The 14,141-nt window shown below is 41.0% G+C and overlaps 1 protein-coding gene across 13 annotated transcripts in view; it reads left to right on the top strand.

Annotated features, from left to right (window-relative positions):
* Positions 1-14,141, top strand: part of PIKFYVE (phosphoinositide kinase, FYVE-type zinc finger containing) — a 201,996-nt gene that overhangs the window by 183,358 nt on the left and 4,497 nt on the right. For 12 of the 13 annotated variants that reach the window (XM_065930680.1, XM_065930681.1, XM_065930683.1 and 9 more), the window contains one exon: positions 11,892-11,986. The exons of the other annotated variant lie outside the window; for it this stretch is intronic. In XM_065930680.1, the coding sequence (XP_065786752.1) occupies positions 11,892-11,986 (95 nt within the window). The remainder of the gene's footprint in view (positions 1-11,891; positions 11,987-14,141) is intronic. 13 annotated transcript variants of the gene reach the window in all.

The following is a 14,141-nucleotide window of genomic DNA, read 5'->3' as shown; positions in this document are numbered from 1 at the left end:
TTGTGTTCCTCCTTTGCTGGAGAATTAGCATGGTATGTCTTGCTCTGAAACTTGTTGTCTCTTGGGTAGAGCTTGGTTTCAGTGTAGGTATGGAGGCTTTTGGATAAGCTGTTGTCTATTAATGTTACCTGGAATCATGAGTTCTCTGATGTTCTCAAGTTTTGGAGTTAAGCCTCCTGCCTCTGGCTTTCAGTCTTATTCTTACAGTAGCCTCAAGACTTCTCCATCTGTATAGAACAGATGATAAAACATCTAGGTTAATGCTGAAATAATTCTCCACAGTGATGGACACCCAGAGAGGTTCACAGAATTACATGGAGAAGAAAAGAGGGAGGAGAGAGATAGAGGTGACCAGGAGGAGAAGAGGGGGAATCAAAAAAGGAGCGAGCAATCTAGTCAGTAATCAATTCACTATGTGTGGTGGTCCCGAGATGGTGGAGGAATAGGATGGGGAGGCCACTCTCTCCCCCACATATTCACCATTAGATCATTTGAATGCTGAGTAACTTTGACAAAACAACTTCTGAATGCTAGCAGAGGACACCAGGCACCCAGAATTGCAGGCCGTTCTCTTCAAAAGGAGATAGGACAAAATATGAAAGACAAAAAGAGAGACAAAAGAGTTAGGGATGAAGACCCATCCTGGGGAGGAAATCGTGAATGAGGAGAAGTTTCCAAACAGCAGGAAACCCTCTCACAGGTGGGTCTGTGTGGAGTTTTGGAATCTCAGAGGGCAACATAACCAGGAGGAAAAAACCCCACAGAATATATGCCTAACCACAACTCCCAGCAGAGAAGTAGCCCAGATGCTCATGTCTGCCACCAGCAAGTGGGGGCTGGACGGGGAGGCCCAGGCTGCATGCTTAGGGTAAGGACCTGGCCTGAGTGACCTGAGGACAATCTGAGGGAGCTAATCTGAGGGAGGATAGCAACCCAAACTGTGGGATAACCAGAGAGAAAAAAAAGAACTTTCCCATGAAAGGCTCTAACCTAACACGCAGCCTGGCCTGCTCACAGAGCAAAGGATTGAGTGAATACCAAAGGAGAGCTAGCCGGCTCTATGAAATTTGCTTTAAAAATAGGGTCTTTTTTTTTCTCAAAGTAATAGTATGTTATAAAAATGAAAATTAAAGGAGTAATAAAGAAATTATAGATAAAAAAAATTTTAAAAATAATAGTAGTAAAGATATTTCTAGGAATTTCTCTGGAGCTGTTGTGGGCAGTGTGGAGTCAGTTCAGTTTCGGATAGTTCCTTGTTCCAGCTTGTACTTGTTCTCAAGGTCTTTAGGCCCCTTCCAATGCTTAGTCAATGTTAACTACAGGGTTTTAATCTATTGCACCTGTCACTTCCAGAGTGGTTCCCTCTTTTTTATTTTGGCTTCCTCTGTTTGCAGGTCTCTTTGGCATCTAATTTCTGCCCTGACATAAGGGGGCAAAGGTGGTCACTTATTTAGGCTCACTTGTTCATGTGTGTTGTGGGGAGGGAGAAGCACTACAGACAAATATTGTGGGTGTGTGTGGGGAGTGCTTGCAGGGTATGGACCACAGTGGGTTTGCCCCAGCTCACAGTGTGTGTGCTTTCCGGGTCTACACTGCTTAGGCTCCAGGGTGCTCTGCAGGGGTACTGTCCAAAGCAGACCCTGAATTTCATGCACTTCCCAGGTCTAAGCTGCTCAGGTTCAGGTTCTTGGGTAGTCTGCAAGGGCACAGACTCGGTTGGGCATGCATTTTGTGCCCTTCCTAGGTTCAAGCAGCTCAGACAACCAGGTGCCTGGCGAGTGCTCTGTCCCAGGTGGGCCGTGTGTCTTAATCACCTTCCCCATCCTGGCTTCTCGGGTTCCCGGTGCACCGCAAGAGCACCATCTCAGGTGTGCCGTGTGAATCCTCTGGGGAGCTGATCTCAGGCTGCGACCCTCCTGGCAGGTGTCAACCATCCAGGATCCCAGGAAGATGTGGTTAGCAACTGGGAGCCTGCTCACAGTTTGGTGGAGGATGCCGGCCTCTGGGGCTAAGATTGGAGCAGCCCCTTGCTTCCTGGCTCTGGCTGTTGCATGCCTGCCTCTCTGCCTCCAGAGGTGGGGAGGGACCTGTACACAGCAGGCTAGTTCTCCGTTGGTATTTGTTCAATCCTTTGTTCTGTGAGTGGGCCGGGCTGTGTATTAGGTTAGAGCCTTTTGAGGGAAAGTTCTTTTTTTTTTCCTCTCTGGCGATCCCACAGTTTGGGTTGCTATCTCATGTTAGCTCCCTCAGATTGTCCTCAGGGCTTTCAGGCCTGGTCCTTATCCTGAGGACCGATGACGAGCCCGCACCTCCCTGTCCAGCCGAGCGTCTGGGCTACTTCTCTGCGGGCAGTTGCGGTTAGGCGCCTATTCTGTGTGGGTATTTTTTTTTTTCTCCCAGTTATGTTGCCCTCTGGGATTCCAGAACTCCCCACAGACCTGCCTGTGGGAGAGCTTCCTGCTGTTTGGAAACTCCCTCCCCAGGATAGGTCTCTGTCCCTAACTGTTTTGTCTGTCTTTTTGTCTTTTATATTTGTCCTACCTACTTTTGAAGAGAACAGCCTGCCTTTCTAGGTGCCTGGTGTCCTCTGCCAGCATTCAGAAGTTGTTTTGTGGATCACTGAATGCTCAGCATTCAAATGATCTTTTGATGAATTTGTGGGGGAGAAAATGGTCTCCCCATCCTATTCCTCCACCATCTTGGGACTGCCACTAGGTTTGCTGCATTTACTTAGTATGGCCTACTGATTTGAGTACAGAGTCCCTGGTCATGGGCATCTTAATATAGATGGAGCTAAAGATTGGCTCATCTGTAGCCATTTGTAATTATTTATTTTCTAGGAATAGGGAATGGCAAATGACAGTACCCAGCTAGTATTGTTTCCATGGCTCTGCCTGCTTCAGCTCCTAGCACTTGGACCTTCACACCTCCACAGTATCACTTCCACCTGCATTGTATTACCAGGGAGTATAGTTTTAAGGAAAGAGGAATTAATGAAGCATGAGTAAGTTTAGCCATTCAGAAAGTAGCACTCATACAATACACATGCAGTACCTTCTCACCTTCTTTTTGAAAATGTTTCTATATATGTGAACCAAATATTGTAGTGGGAGAGGATAAATGAAAATCCTCAGCTCTCATGTTTTGCATCTTTTTATCCTCCTGAAAAGAAGGTATAAGATTGTGATTAAACATGATATCAGCATCATTGTGGTGTATGGCACGCTCTTTGCCTTTTCTCTTCAATCTACAACCAGTAAAAACATCCATAACCCAACAATGGTGCCTCTGCTCAACACAGCAGGACACCAGAGTTCCTAGGTGGCACTAGTGATAAAAGAACCCACCTGCCAATGAAGGAGATATAAGAGACGTGGGTTTGATCCCTGGGTCGGGAAGGTCCCCTGGAGGAGGGCATGGCAATCTACTCCAGTATTCTTGACTGGGAAATCCCATGGACAGAGGAGCCTGGTGGGCTATAGTCCATGGAGTCACAAAGAGTTGGACATGACTGAAGTGATTTAGCACTTTTGCAAAGGTAGGTGGACTAGAACACATGGAGGAGGCAGAACCAGGGGAATAGCAGAGGTGGTGCCTGTGATCCTGGAACTCCAGCCATGGTAGCTGAGCCTGCAGCCCCAGAGAACCTGGTAGCATTAGGGGAAGCAGAACATATGACTCCAGCCTCCCAGTCAAAGTGGTTCCCCTGGCTACAGGGATCCAGGCAGTGGCAGCAGTGGGCCTATGACCCTGTCCCTCCAGTTATGGAGATACCAATTACTCTGACTCCTCCATCTGCCCCTACCCACCGTGTTAGAGTCTGTGAACCTGACAATCCTGGCCATGGCAAAGGAGCTGTGACCCTGGCTCCCTGTCACCCCTGTCCCCAGGGATCATAGAGGCTGAGACCCTGGACCTAGCAGAAGTGACCACCACCCTAACATCCTAGGTAACAATGCCAGCAGCAACAAGGCACTAATAACCCCAAAGGCACAAGCAGTGACATGCATGACACCTCTGACAGAGCTGATGGAAGGTAGAAAAGGCTGATTCTCAAATATAACCAGAAGCAGCTCAGGTAAGAGACCAGAAACTCGTGAGGCCTCTACTAATTACTAATCTGTTGAATCCTTAGAATCAAAAACAACAAAAAACTTTACCTAAAGAAGAGTGTTCACTACTTCAAATGTGCTGGCAGAAGAACAACTCATCAAGAGCCATGAAGAACCATGGTAGCAATGTATCACAAAAAACAAATGACAGATCCCCAAAACCAAACTTAAAGTCACAGAATATTGTGATTTTACTGGCAGAGAATTCAAAATAGTTGTCATGAAGAAACTCAACAAGCTATAAGAAAATACAGAAAGACAGTTAAATAAGCTCAGAAATGAAATTGATGAACAGAAGGAATATTTTGCCTAGGAGAATGGAACTCTAAAAAAGAACCAAAGTGAAATTCTGGACCTGAAGGACTCAATAAATGAGATGAAGAAAGTCCTGGAAATACAGCAGCCAATATGGAAGAGAGAACTAGTGAGTTTGAAGATAAAAATCTAGAAATGATAGAGACAGAAGGGAAAAGAGAATTAAGATCTTAAAATAAAGAAGACATTCTATAAGAACTATGCGACTCTGTTAGGAAGGAAAGAATTATATTACTGGTATCCCAGCAGGAGAAGAATGGAAGAAGGGAGAAGAAAGTTTATATTAAAAAAAATAATAGCTGAGAATTTCCCAAATCTGAGGAAGGAACAGGGTATATTAGTCAATGAAGCTAAGAGAACACTTATGGTGACCAGAAAACATAAATCTAGAGCATAGACGTGAAACATAAACTGATTACCAATCTCTTTGGCCTGAAAAATGAAAGTGTTAGTTGCTCAGTTGTGCCAACTTTTTGTGACCCCATGGACTATAGCCAACCAAGTTCCTCTGCTTGTGGGATTTTCCAAGCAGGAATAATGGAGTGGGTTGCCATTCTTTTCTCCAGGGGCTCTTCCCTATCCAGGGATCAAACCCAGGTCTTCTGCACTGCAGGCATATTCTTTACCCTCTTGAGCACAAGGGAGACTCCTTTCGTATGAAACTAGAGATCAACTACAAGAAGAAAGCTGAAAAAAATAATAAACATTTTGAGACTAAAAAACATGCTATTGAATAACTGTTGGGTCAAAGAAGAAGATATTAAGAAGAGGTGGCAAGAATACAAAGAAGATCTCTACAAAAAAGATCTTAAGAAATTTCCACCCTGTTCTCCATAGCGGCTGTACTAGTTTGCATTCCCACCAAGAGTGTAAGAGGGTTCCCTTTTCTCCACACCCTCTCCTGCATTTATTGCTTGTAGACTTTCGGATAGCAGCCATCCTGACTGGCGTGTAATGGTACCTCATTGTGGTTTTGATTTGCATTTCTCTGATAATGAGTGATGTTGAGCATCTTTTCATGTGTTTGTTAGCCATCTGTATGTCTTCTTTGGAGAAATGTCTGTTTAGTTCTTTGGCCCATTTTTTGATTGGGTCATTTATTTTTCTGCCATATGACCCAGCAATACCACTGGGCATACACACCGAGGAAACCAGATCTGAAAGAGACACGTGCACCCCAATGTTCATCGCAGCACTGTTTATAATAGCCAGGACATGGAAGCAACCTAGATGGCCATCAGCAGACAAATGGATAAGGAAGCTGTGGTACATATACACCATGGAATATTACTCAGCCATTAAAAAGAATTCATTTGAATCAGTTCTAATGAGATGGATGGAACTGGAGCCCATTATACAGAGTGAAGTAAGCCAGAAAGATAAAGACCGTAACAGTATACTAACGCATATATATGGAATTTAGAAAGATGGTAATGATAACCCTATATGCAAAACAGAAAAAGAGACACAGATGTACAGAACAGACTTTTGGACTCTGTGGGAGAAGGCGAGGGTGGGATGTTTAGAGAGAACAGCATCAAAACATGTATATTATCTATGGTGAAACAGATCACCAGCCCAGGTTGGATGCATGAGACAAGTGCTTGGGCCTGGTGTACTGGGAAGACCCAGAGGGATTGGGTAGAGAGGGAGGTGGAAGTGGGGATCGGGATGGGGAACACATGTAAATCCATGGCTGATTCATGTCAATGTATGACAAAAACCACTACAATATTGTAAAGTAATTAGCCTCCAACTAATAAAAAAAAAAGATCTTAATGACGTTCATAACCATGATGGTGTGATCACTCATGTAGAGCCAGACATTGTGGAGTGTGAAGTCAAGTAAGGCCTTAGGAAGCATATCTACAAAGAAAGCTAGTGGAAGTGATGAAATTCTAGCTGAGTGATTTCAAATCCTAAAAATGATGCTGTGCTGCACTCAATATGCCAGCAAATTTGGAAAACTCAGCAGTGGCCACAGGACTGGAAAAGGTCAGTTTTCATTCCAATCCCAAAGAAGAGCAATGCCAAAGAATGTTCAAACTACTGCACAGTTGCATTAATTTCACATGCTAGCAAAGTAACGCTCAAAATTCACCAAGCTAGGCTTCAGTGGTATGAGTACTGAGAAATTCTAGATGTTCAAGCTGGATTTAGAAAAGGCAGAGGAACCAGAGTTCAAATTGCCAACATCTGTTGGACCAGTGAAAAAGCAGGAGACTTCCAGGAAAACATCTGCTTCATTGACTACGCCAAATCCTTTAACTGTGTGGATCACAACAAACTGTGGAAAATTCTTCAAGAATTTCCCTTTCAAGAGATGGGAATACCAGATCACCTGACCTGCCTCCTGAGAAACCTGTTTGCAGGTCAAGAAGCAACAGTTAGAACCAGACATGGAAAAATGGACTGGTGCAAAATTGGGAAAGGAGTACGTCAAGGCTGTATGTTGTCACCCTGCTTATTTAACTTCTATGCAGAGTACATCATGTAAAATGCCAGGTTGAATAAAGTACAAGCTAGAATCAAGATTTCTGGGAGAAATATCAATAACCTCAGATATGCAGATGACACCACCCTTAATAGCAGAAAGTGAAGAGGAACTAAAGAGCCTCTTGATGAAAGTGAAAGAGGAGAGTGAAAAGGCTGGCTTAAAACTCAACATTCAAAAAATGAAGATCATGGCATCTGGTCCCATTACTTGATGGCAAATAGGGAAACAATGGAAACAGTGACTTTATTTTCTTGAACTCCAAAATTATTGCAGATGGTAACTTGGAGCCATGAAATTAAAAGACGCTTGCTCCTTGGAAGAAAAACTATGACAAACTTAGACAGCATAATTGAAAAGCAGACTCACTACTCTGCTTACAAATGTTCATATAGTCAAAGCTATGGTTTTTCCAGTGGTCATGTATGGATATGAGAGTTGGACTATAAAGAAGGTAAAGAAGGCTGAGAGCCAAAGAATTTATGCTTTTGTACTATAGTGTTGGAGAAGACCCTTGAGAGTCCCTTGGACTGCACGGAGATCCAACCTGTCAATCCTAAAGGAAATCAATCCTGAATATTCACTGGAAGGACTGATGCTGAAGCTGAAGCTCCAATACTTTGGCCACCTGATGCAAAGAGCTGACTCATTAGAAAATACCCTGATGCTGGGTAACTTGAATGCAGGAGAAGAAGGGGATGACAGAGGGCGAGATGGTTGGATAGCATCCCTGACTCGATGGACATGAGTTTGAGCAAGCTCCAGGAGTCTGGTGATGGACAGGGAAGCCTGCTGTGCTGCTGTCCATGGGGTCACAAAGAGTTGGACATGACCAGTCAACTGAACAACAACAACAAAGAAGAAATCAAAGTAGAAATGAAAAAAAAATTAAGATAAATGAAAATGAAAATACAACATACCAAAATTCATGTGATGCAGCAAAGGTAGTCCTAAAGAGGGAAGTCTGTAGCAATACAGGCATATCTCAAACAAGAAAAATCTCAAATAAACAGCCTAACAATCTAATTTTACACCTAAATGAACTAGAAAAGAAGAACAAATGAAACCCAATAAAATATTGCAAAAACCCTCAAGAAAATATTAGCAAACTTAATACAATAATATATTAAAAGGAGCATACATTATATAAAGTGATATTCATTCCAGGGATTCAGGGATGGTTCAATGACTGCAAATCTATCATGATATACCATATTAAAAAAATGAAAGATAAAATCATGTGATCATCTCAATTCAGTTCAGTTCAGTTCAGTCACTCAGTCATGTTCAACTCTTTGTGACCCCATGAACTGCAGCACGCCAGGTCTCCCTGTCCATCTCAGTAGATGCATAAAAAGTAATTGACAAGTTTCAATGTCCACCGATGATTAAAAAAACTCAATAAAATGGATATCAAAAGAATACACTTCAACATAATAAAGACCATACATGATAATCACAGCTAACATCATACTGAACAATGAAAAACTGAAACCTATCCCTCTAAGATCAGGAGCAAGACAAGGATGCCCACACTTACCACTGTTATTCATCATGGTATTGGAAGCCCTAGCTAGAGCAGTTAGGCCAGAAATGGAAATAAAAAGCATCCAAATTAAAAAGGAAGAAGTCAAACTAATGCTATTTGCAGATGACATGATTTTATACATAAAAACCCCTGATGACTCCATAAAAGAACTGTTAGAACTAGTAAGTTCAGTACAGTTTCAGGGTGTAAAATCAATATGCTAAATCTGTTGCATTTCTATACACTAACAATGAACTAGTAAGAAGAAAAACTAAGAAAGCAATCCCATTTACAATTGTAGCAAAAAGAATAAAATACCTAGGAACAAATTTAACCAAGGAGGTGAATAATATCTACACTGAAAACTATAAGAGAGGGTGAAAGAAATTGAAGACTACACAAAGAAATGGAAAAACAGTCTGTGCTGATGGACTGGAAGAAATAATATTGTGAAAATGTCTACATTACCCAAAGCAATATACATATTCAATGCAATCCCCATCAAAATCCCAAGGACATTATACACGAAACTAGAACATAAAAATTTAAAAAAATATTATATAGAGCCACAAAAGTTTCCTGAATAGCCAAAGACATCCTGAGAGAAAGGAACAAAGCTGGCAATATCACCCTCCCTGATTTCAAAATTATTATATGGCTTTCGTAGTCACAACAGAATAGTAATGGCTGAAAATCAGACACAGTGGAGTGGAACAGAACTGAGAGACCAGCAATAAACCTACACATATATTGACAATCAGTTTACAACAAAGGAACAAAGAACATGCAATGGAGAAAGTATAGTCTTTTCAAAAACAGTGTTGAGAAAACTGGATTTCTATTTGCAAAAGAATGAAGATGGACCACTATCTCACACAATACCCAAAAATCAACTCAGAGTGGATTAGACTTGGATGTAAGACCTGAAACCATAAACTCCTAGGAGAAAACATAGGCAGTATGCTCTTTGGCATGGATCTTAGCAATTTCTTTCTGGGTATGTCTCCTCAGGCAAGGGAAACAAAAGCAAAAATAAACAAATGGGACTATATCAAAAGCCTATATATAGGCTATATTAGAAAGCCTCTGCATAGTAAAGAAAGCTATCAGCAGCACAGAGGACAGCCTACCAAATGGGGGAAATATTTACAAATCATATATCATTATTCTAATAATGGGACTAACATCCAACACATATAAAGAACTTACACAACTAAACAACAACAAAAAGCAAATGGGTAGAGGAGCTGAACAGATATACAGATGACCAATAAGCACCAAAAAGATGTTCAATATCACTAATTATTAGGGAAATGCAAATCAAAACAACAGTGAGGTATCATTCCATGTCCATTAGAATGGCTATTATGATAAATAAAAATGAGAAATAAGAAATGTTGGATAGAATGTGGAGAATGTGAATTGGTGTAGCTACTATGGAAACAGTATTGAGAGTTCTTAGAAAACTAAGAATAGCTCTATCATATACAATCCAGTTTTTCCACTTCTGGCTACTTACTCAAAGAATGCAAAGAAATTAATTCAAAAAGATATATACACCGCTATAGTCCTAGCAGCATTTTTTCACAATAGTCAAGATATGGAAACAGCCCAGGTGCCCACTGATAGATGAATAGACATAGAAGACTTGATACCTATATATCTATATTTATCTACACACACACTCAGGCCCACACAGTGGAATATGATTCAGCTATAAAAGGTGAAATCTTGCCATTTGTGACACAGATGAACCTTGAGGTTATTACACCAACCAAAATAAGACAGAGAAAGACAATTATTGTATGATTTCACTTATATGTGGGATATAGAAAAAAAATACCCCCTCAAACAAAGTAAATGAGCAAACCAAACTAAATAAAAACAAACACTTAGATACAGAGTGTTTACCAGAGAGGAAGGGGGTGAGGAGAACGAAATGGGTAAAGGCAAAGGATGGAAAATGACTTTTGGCGTTAAACATGCTGTAGTATATACCGAAATTGAAATATAATGTGGTGTACATGAAACTTCTGTATTGTTATAAACTAATGTTACCTCAGTAAGTTAAAAAATTCAATTTAATTAAAAAATAAAGATAATGGTTAAGAATTCCACATTACAGACTCATAGATCTGGTTCAAATTCCAGCTGATAGCAGGGTAGTCTAGGTTAAATCAGCTAACCTCCTTGAGCTAGAGTTTCTTTATACATAAAAAATATGCCTGTCTCATATTTTTGTGAACATTTAAACTAGAGAGAGTGTTCAATACTTAGTGGCTCTTATTAACCTGAAGACATCCTTATCCCACAAGTTCACAGCACAGCTCTGTCCTTTCTCTAGGATATGGGGCTCAAGACCCCCAGTTCTTGTGGGAAACTGTGAAATTGGTGAGAGTTGCCTATGGAGTAGTCAGTGGTAGGATGGCAAAAATGGTGGTGGGGATTAAGGGCTGATGCAGATGATAAACTCGATTGGGTAATGGGGCACATGAATCACCCAATAGCCAAAATTCTCCAAATTCCAGAAAGGACTAAAGACTCTTCAGGATAAGTTATCCCAGGATGCAGAGTTCATAGGTCCTCCCTTTGAGCTGTTGCTCTGGCATTAACACAAATCCACTCTTGGTAACCCACATTTCCATTATTCCTAAGTACTGGCACTTCCTGCTCTATGGACATCTCCTTGAATGAAGGGACCCAAGGGGTTTGGGCTTCCACCTCGTTGTGAACCCTGACCTGGAGATCTTGTCTTCTTCTTCATTTTGGACCTGTTCACTAATCCTTGAGGCCCTTGGACATAAAATGTCCAATATCTTTTCCTCACTCCCTCCTTTTTATTTTATTTTTAAAAATATTTATTTATTTATTTTACTCCCTTCTTTTTAAAGCCAGAACTTGATTGTCTCTGGTGGTGCACATATCTCAATTTAATTGCCAACATTGGGACCTTTTCTTATCTTATACAGCATCTTACTTGGGTTTCCCCCCCCTTAACCTTGTATATACTTCACACAGTGCTTTCCATACATCATAAGAGAGACAGCATCCCCAAAGCAACCCTATTCTCCCTAAAATAGATACAGAAATGGGTAATTCATTTTGAAAAGGCAGTCAGTTACATTTATGTAGTAACTATTATCCTTTAACCAGTCTGCCACAGAACTTCATCTGAACTTTGACCTGGAAATCCCCCATGGACTCTGGCAGATTATCCTCTGGTATTTCTGATTTTAGTGTTGTTGAAATTTTCTCTGTGTTTTCATGAGGGCAAATCAAGAATCACTATCTTTCTAATATCTTATCTGTGGTTTCCTCATCCACATTTACAGGAACCAGTGATTTTCAGTCTTTGAATACAAAGAAGTTCAATTTATGTAAATTTTTGCAAACAACTTGAAGACTAAGTTATAATTCTTTGTAATATTATCTTCTTTTTCAGCTGAATTTTATCCTGTTTCTGAATACTGTTAGAGTTCTGGCTACTAAAATCTGGGAGACCAATGTGGTTGGGCATGACACGAGAAAGCAATACAGGTAATTCCAAGACAGACATCTATAAGAGAAAATATTTTGGTTACTATTTAGACTAAAGGACAGGTATCAATTGATCTGAAATGTCTCTAAGAGACTAAATTGTGAACACGTATTTTTGTTTGGTTTCACTGTGCTATTTATCAGAAAAGTATATATATTTTAGGAAAATATAAATAACAACAAACCTTTCCAATATGCTTAAATTCTAAGTATATTTTAAAAAATATGTTCTTAGCAGTTGGGATTTTACAGTAAACTGTGTAACCAGGGCTTACCTGGTAAAGAATCCACCTGCCAAGCAGGAGATGCAGGTTCTCTTCTTGGGTCAAGAAGATCACCTGAAGGAGGAAATGGCAACCCACTCCAATATTCTTGCCTGGGAAATCCCATGGACAGAGGAACCTGGTGGGCTACAGTCCAGGAGGCCACAAAAAGTCAGACAGGGCTTAGCGATGGAGCGCACACACACAACAAAAATCAAGAAAGTGTATTTGCTATATTGGTTCCAGTCTGCCCATCAAATTGTGTCTGTTGTGTGCTCAGTCATGTCTGACTCTGCGACCCCATGGCCTGTAGCCCATCAGGCTTCTCTGTCCATGGGATTTTCCCAGGCAAGAGTGCTGGAGTGGGTTGCTGTATCCTTCTCTAGGGGTTCTTCCTGACCCAGGGACTGAACTTGGATTTCCTGCCTCTCCTGCACTGGGAGGCAAATTCTTTACCACTGTGCCACCTGAGAAGCCTTCCCATCAAATTGGCACCTCCCAAATAATTGATTTTTAAGAATTTTCAAATATACTGATTGAAGGAGGTCTATTATTCAGTTTTTGTTGGAAAAAAGGACAAATTAAGTATTTATGAATATGAAAGTGTTAGTCACTCAGTTGTATCTGACTTTTTGTGACCCCTTGGACTGTAACCCACCAGGCTACTCTGTCCATGGGATTCTTCAGGCAAGAGTACTGGAGTGGGTTGCCATTTCATTCTCCAGTTCTTCCTGACCTGGGGACCAAACTTGGGTTTCCCGCATTGCAGGCAGATTTTTTACTTTCTGAGCCACCAGGAGCATCCTAAGTATTTATAATCATTATCAAACTATTTTAAGACTATGTCTGTTTCTCCCAATGATCATTTCAGAGGTTCTAAATCATTTTCGAAGTGGCTTTTAGGCAGCTGAACATATACACCCACTAGTCAGGAGCATGTGGATTAGTTTTTGCATTCCCCAAACAAGAATCTATTTCCTTCTGCTTCATGTTGTCATGAAATGTTATCTCAGACACAGAAAGGAAGAAATCATAGCCAGTGTTTCCATCTTCTCTCACAAACATTCTCTAAGTCCTCTGTGGAATCATCCCCCCATACCATGTAAGAAGCATTTGCTGTCAGACAGAAAAGACTACAGGTACAGATGGACCGAGGTCTAGAATAGATGCACAGTATGAATGAATGATCAGCTGCTGGCTACAGTTATTTTCAGTATGGTGCAAGAGGTAGTACTATAAATTGTGCCCAAGCATTTACAGTAAAGGGTCCATGCTATACTAGTATAGCTTGTCTCATGTCACATCCCATTGGTGAAGACAAAGGTCAAAGGATGATAGAGATGGAAAAATGTAAGTAGCCTTTCAATCTTCATACAATGGAAAAGTGCACTGGTGTTTGAAAGCTGCTTATTTCTCTAATTCTGAATAAAAGCTGCTATTTCCTTTATTTCTGAATGATGTGAAATTATACTTTCAGTAGAAAGTTGCCCAAGAGACTTGAAAAACTCTGGTGAGAACAAAGAGTGGATTATCATTGAAACTAGCTTACTTCCAAAAAGAAAAAATAAGTAGGGAAAGAAAGAAAGGAAAGAAGGAAGGACAAAAGAAAGGAAGAACACTGAAGGAAAGACTAGTGAGGGAAGGAAGGAGGTTACAATCCTTTGAGATTTTTTTAGTTAGTTCAGTCGCTCAGTTGTGTCCGACTCTTTGTGACCCCATGAACCGCAGCACGCCAGGCCTCCCTGTCCATCACCAACTCCTAGAGTTTACCCAAACTCATGTCTATTGAATTGGTGATGCCATCCAACCATCTCATCCTCTGTCGTCCACTTCCCCTCCTGCCTTCAATCTTTCCCAGCATCAGGGTCTTTTCCAGTGCGTCAGTTCTTCCC

The sequence above is a fragment of the Muntiacus reevesi genome, chromosome 3 (genome assembly GCF_963930625.1).
Source record: "Muntiacus reevesi chromosome 3, mMunRee1.1, whole genome shotgun sequence".
NCBI classification, from domain to species: Eukaryota; Metazoa; Chordata; class Mammalia; order Artiodactyla; family Cervidae; genus Muntiacus; species Muntiacus reevesi.
Note: the sequence above shows the minus strand (reverse complement) of the source record. Positions and strands in the feature narration are given on the sequence as shown.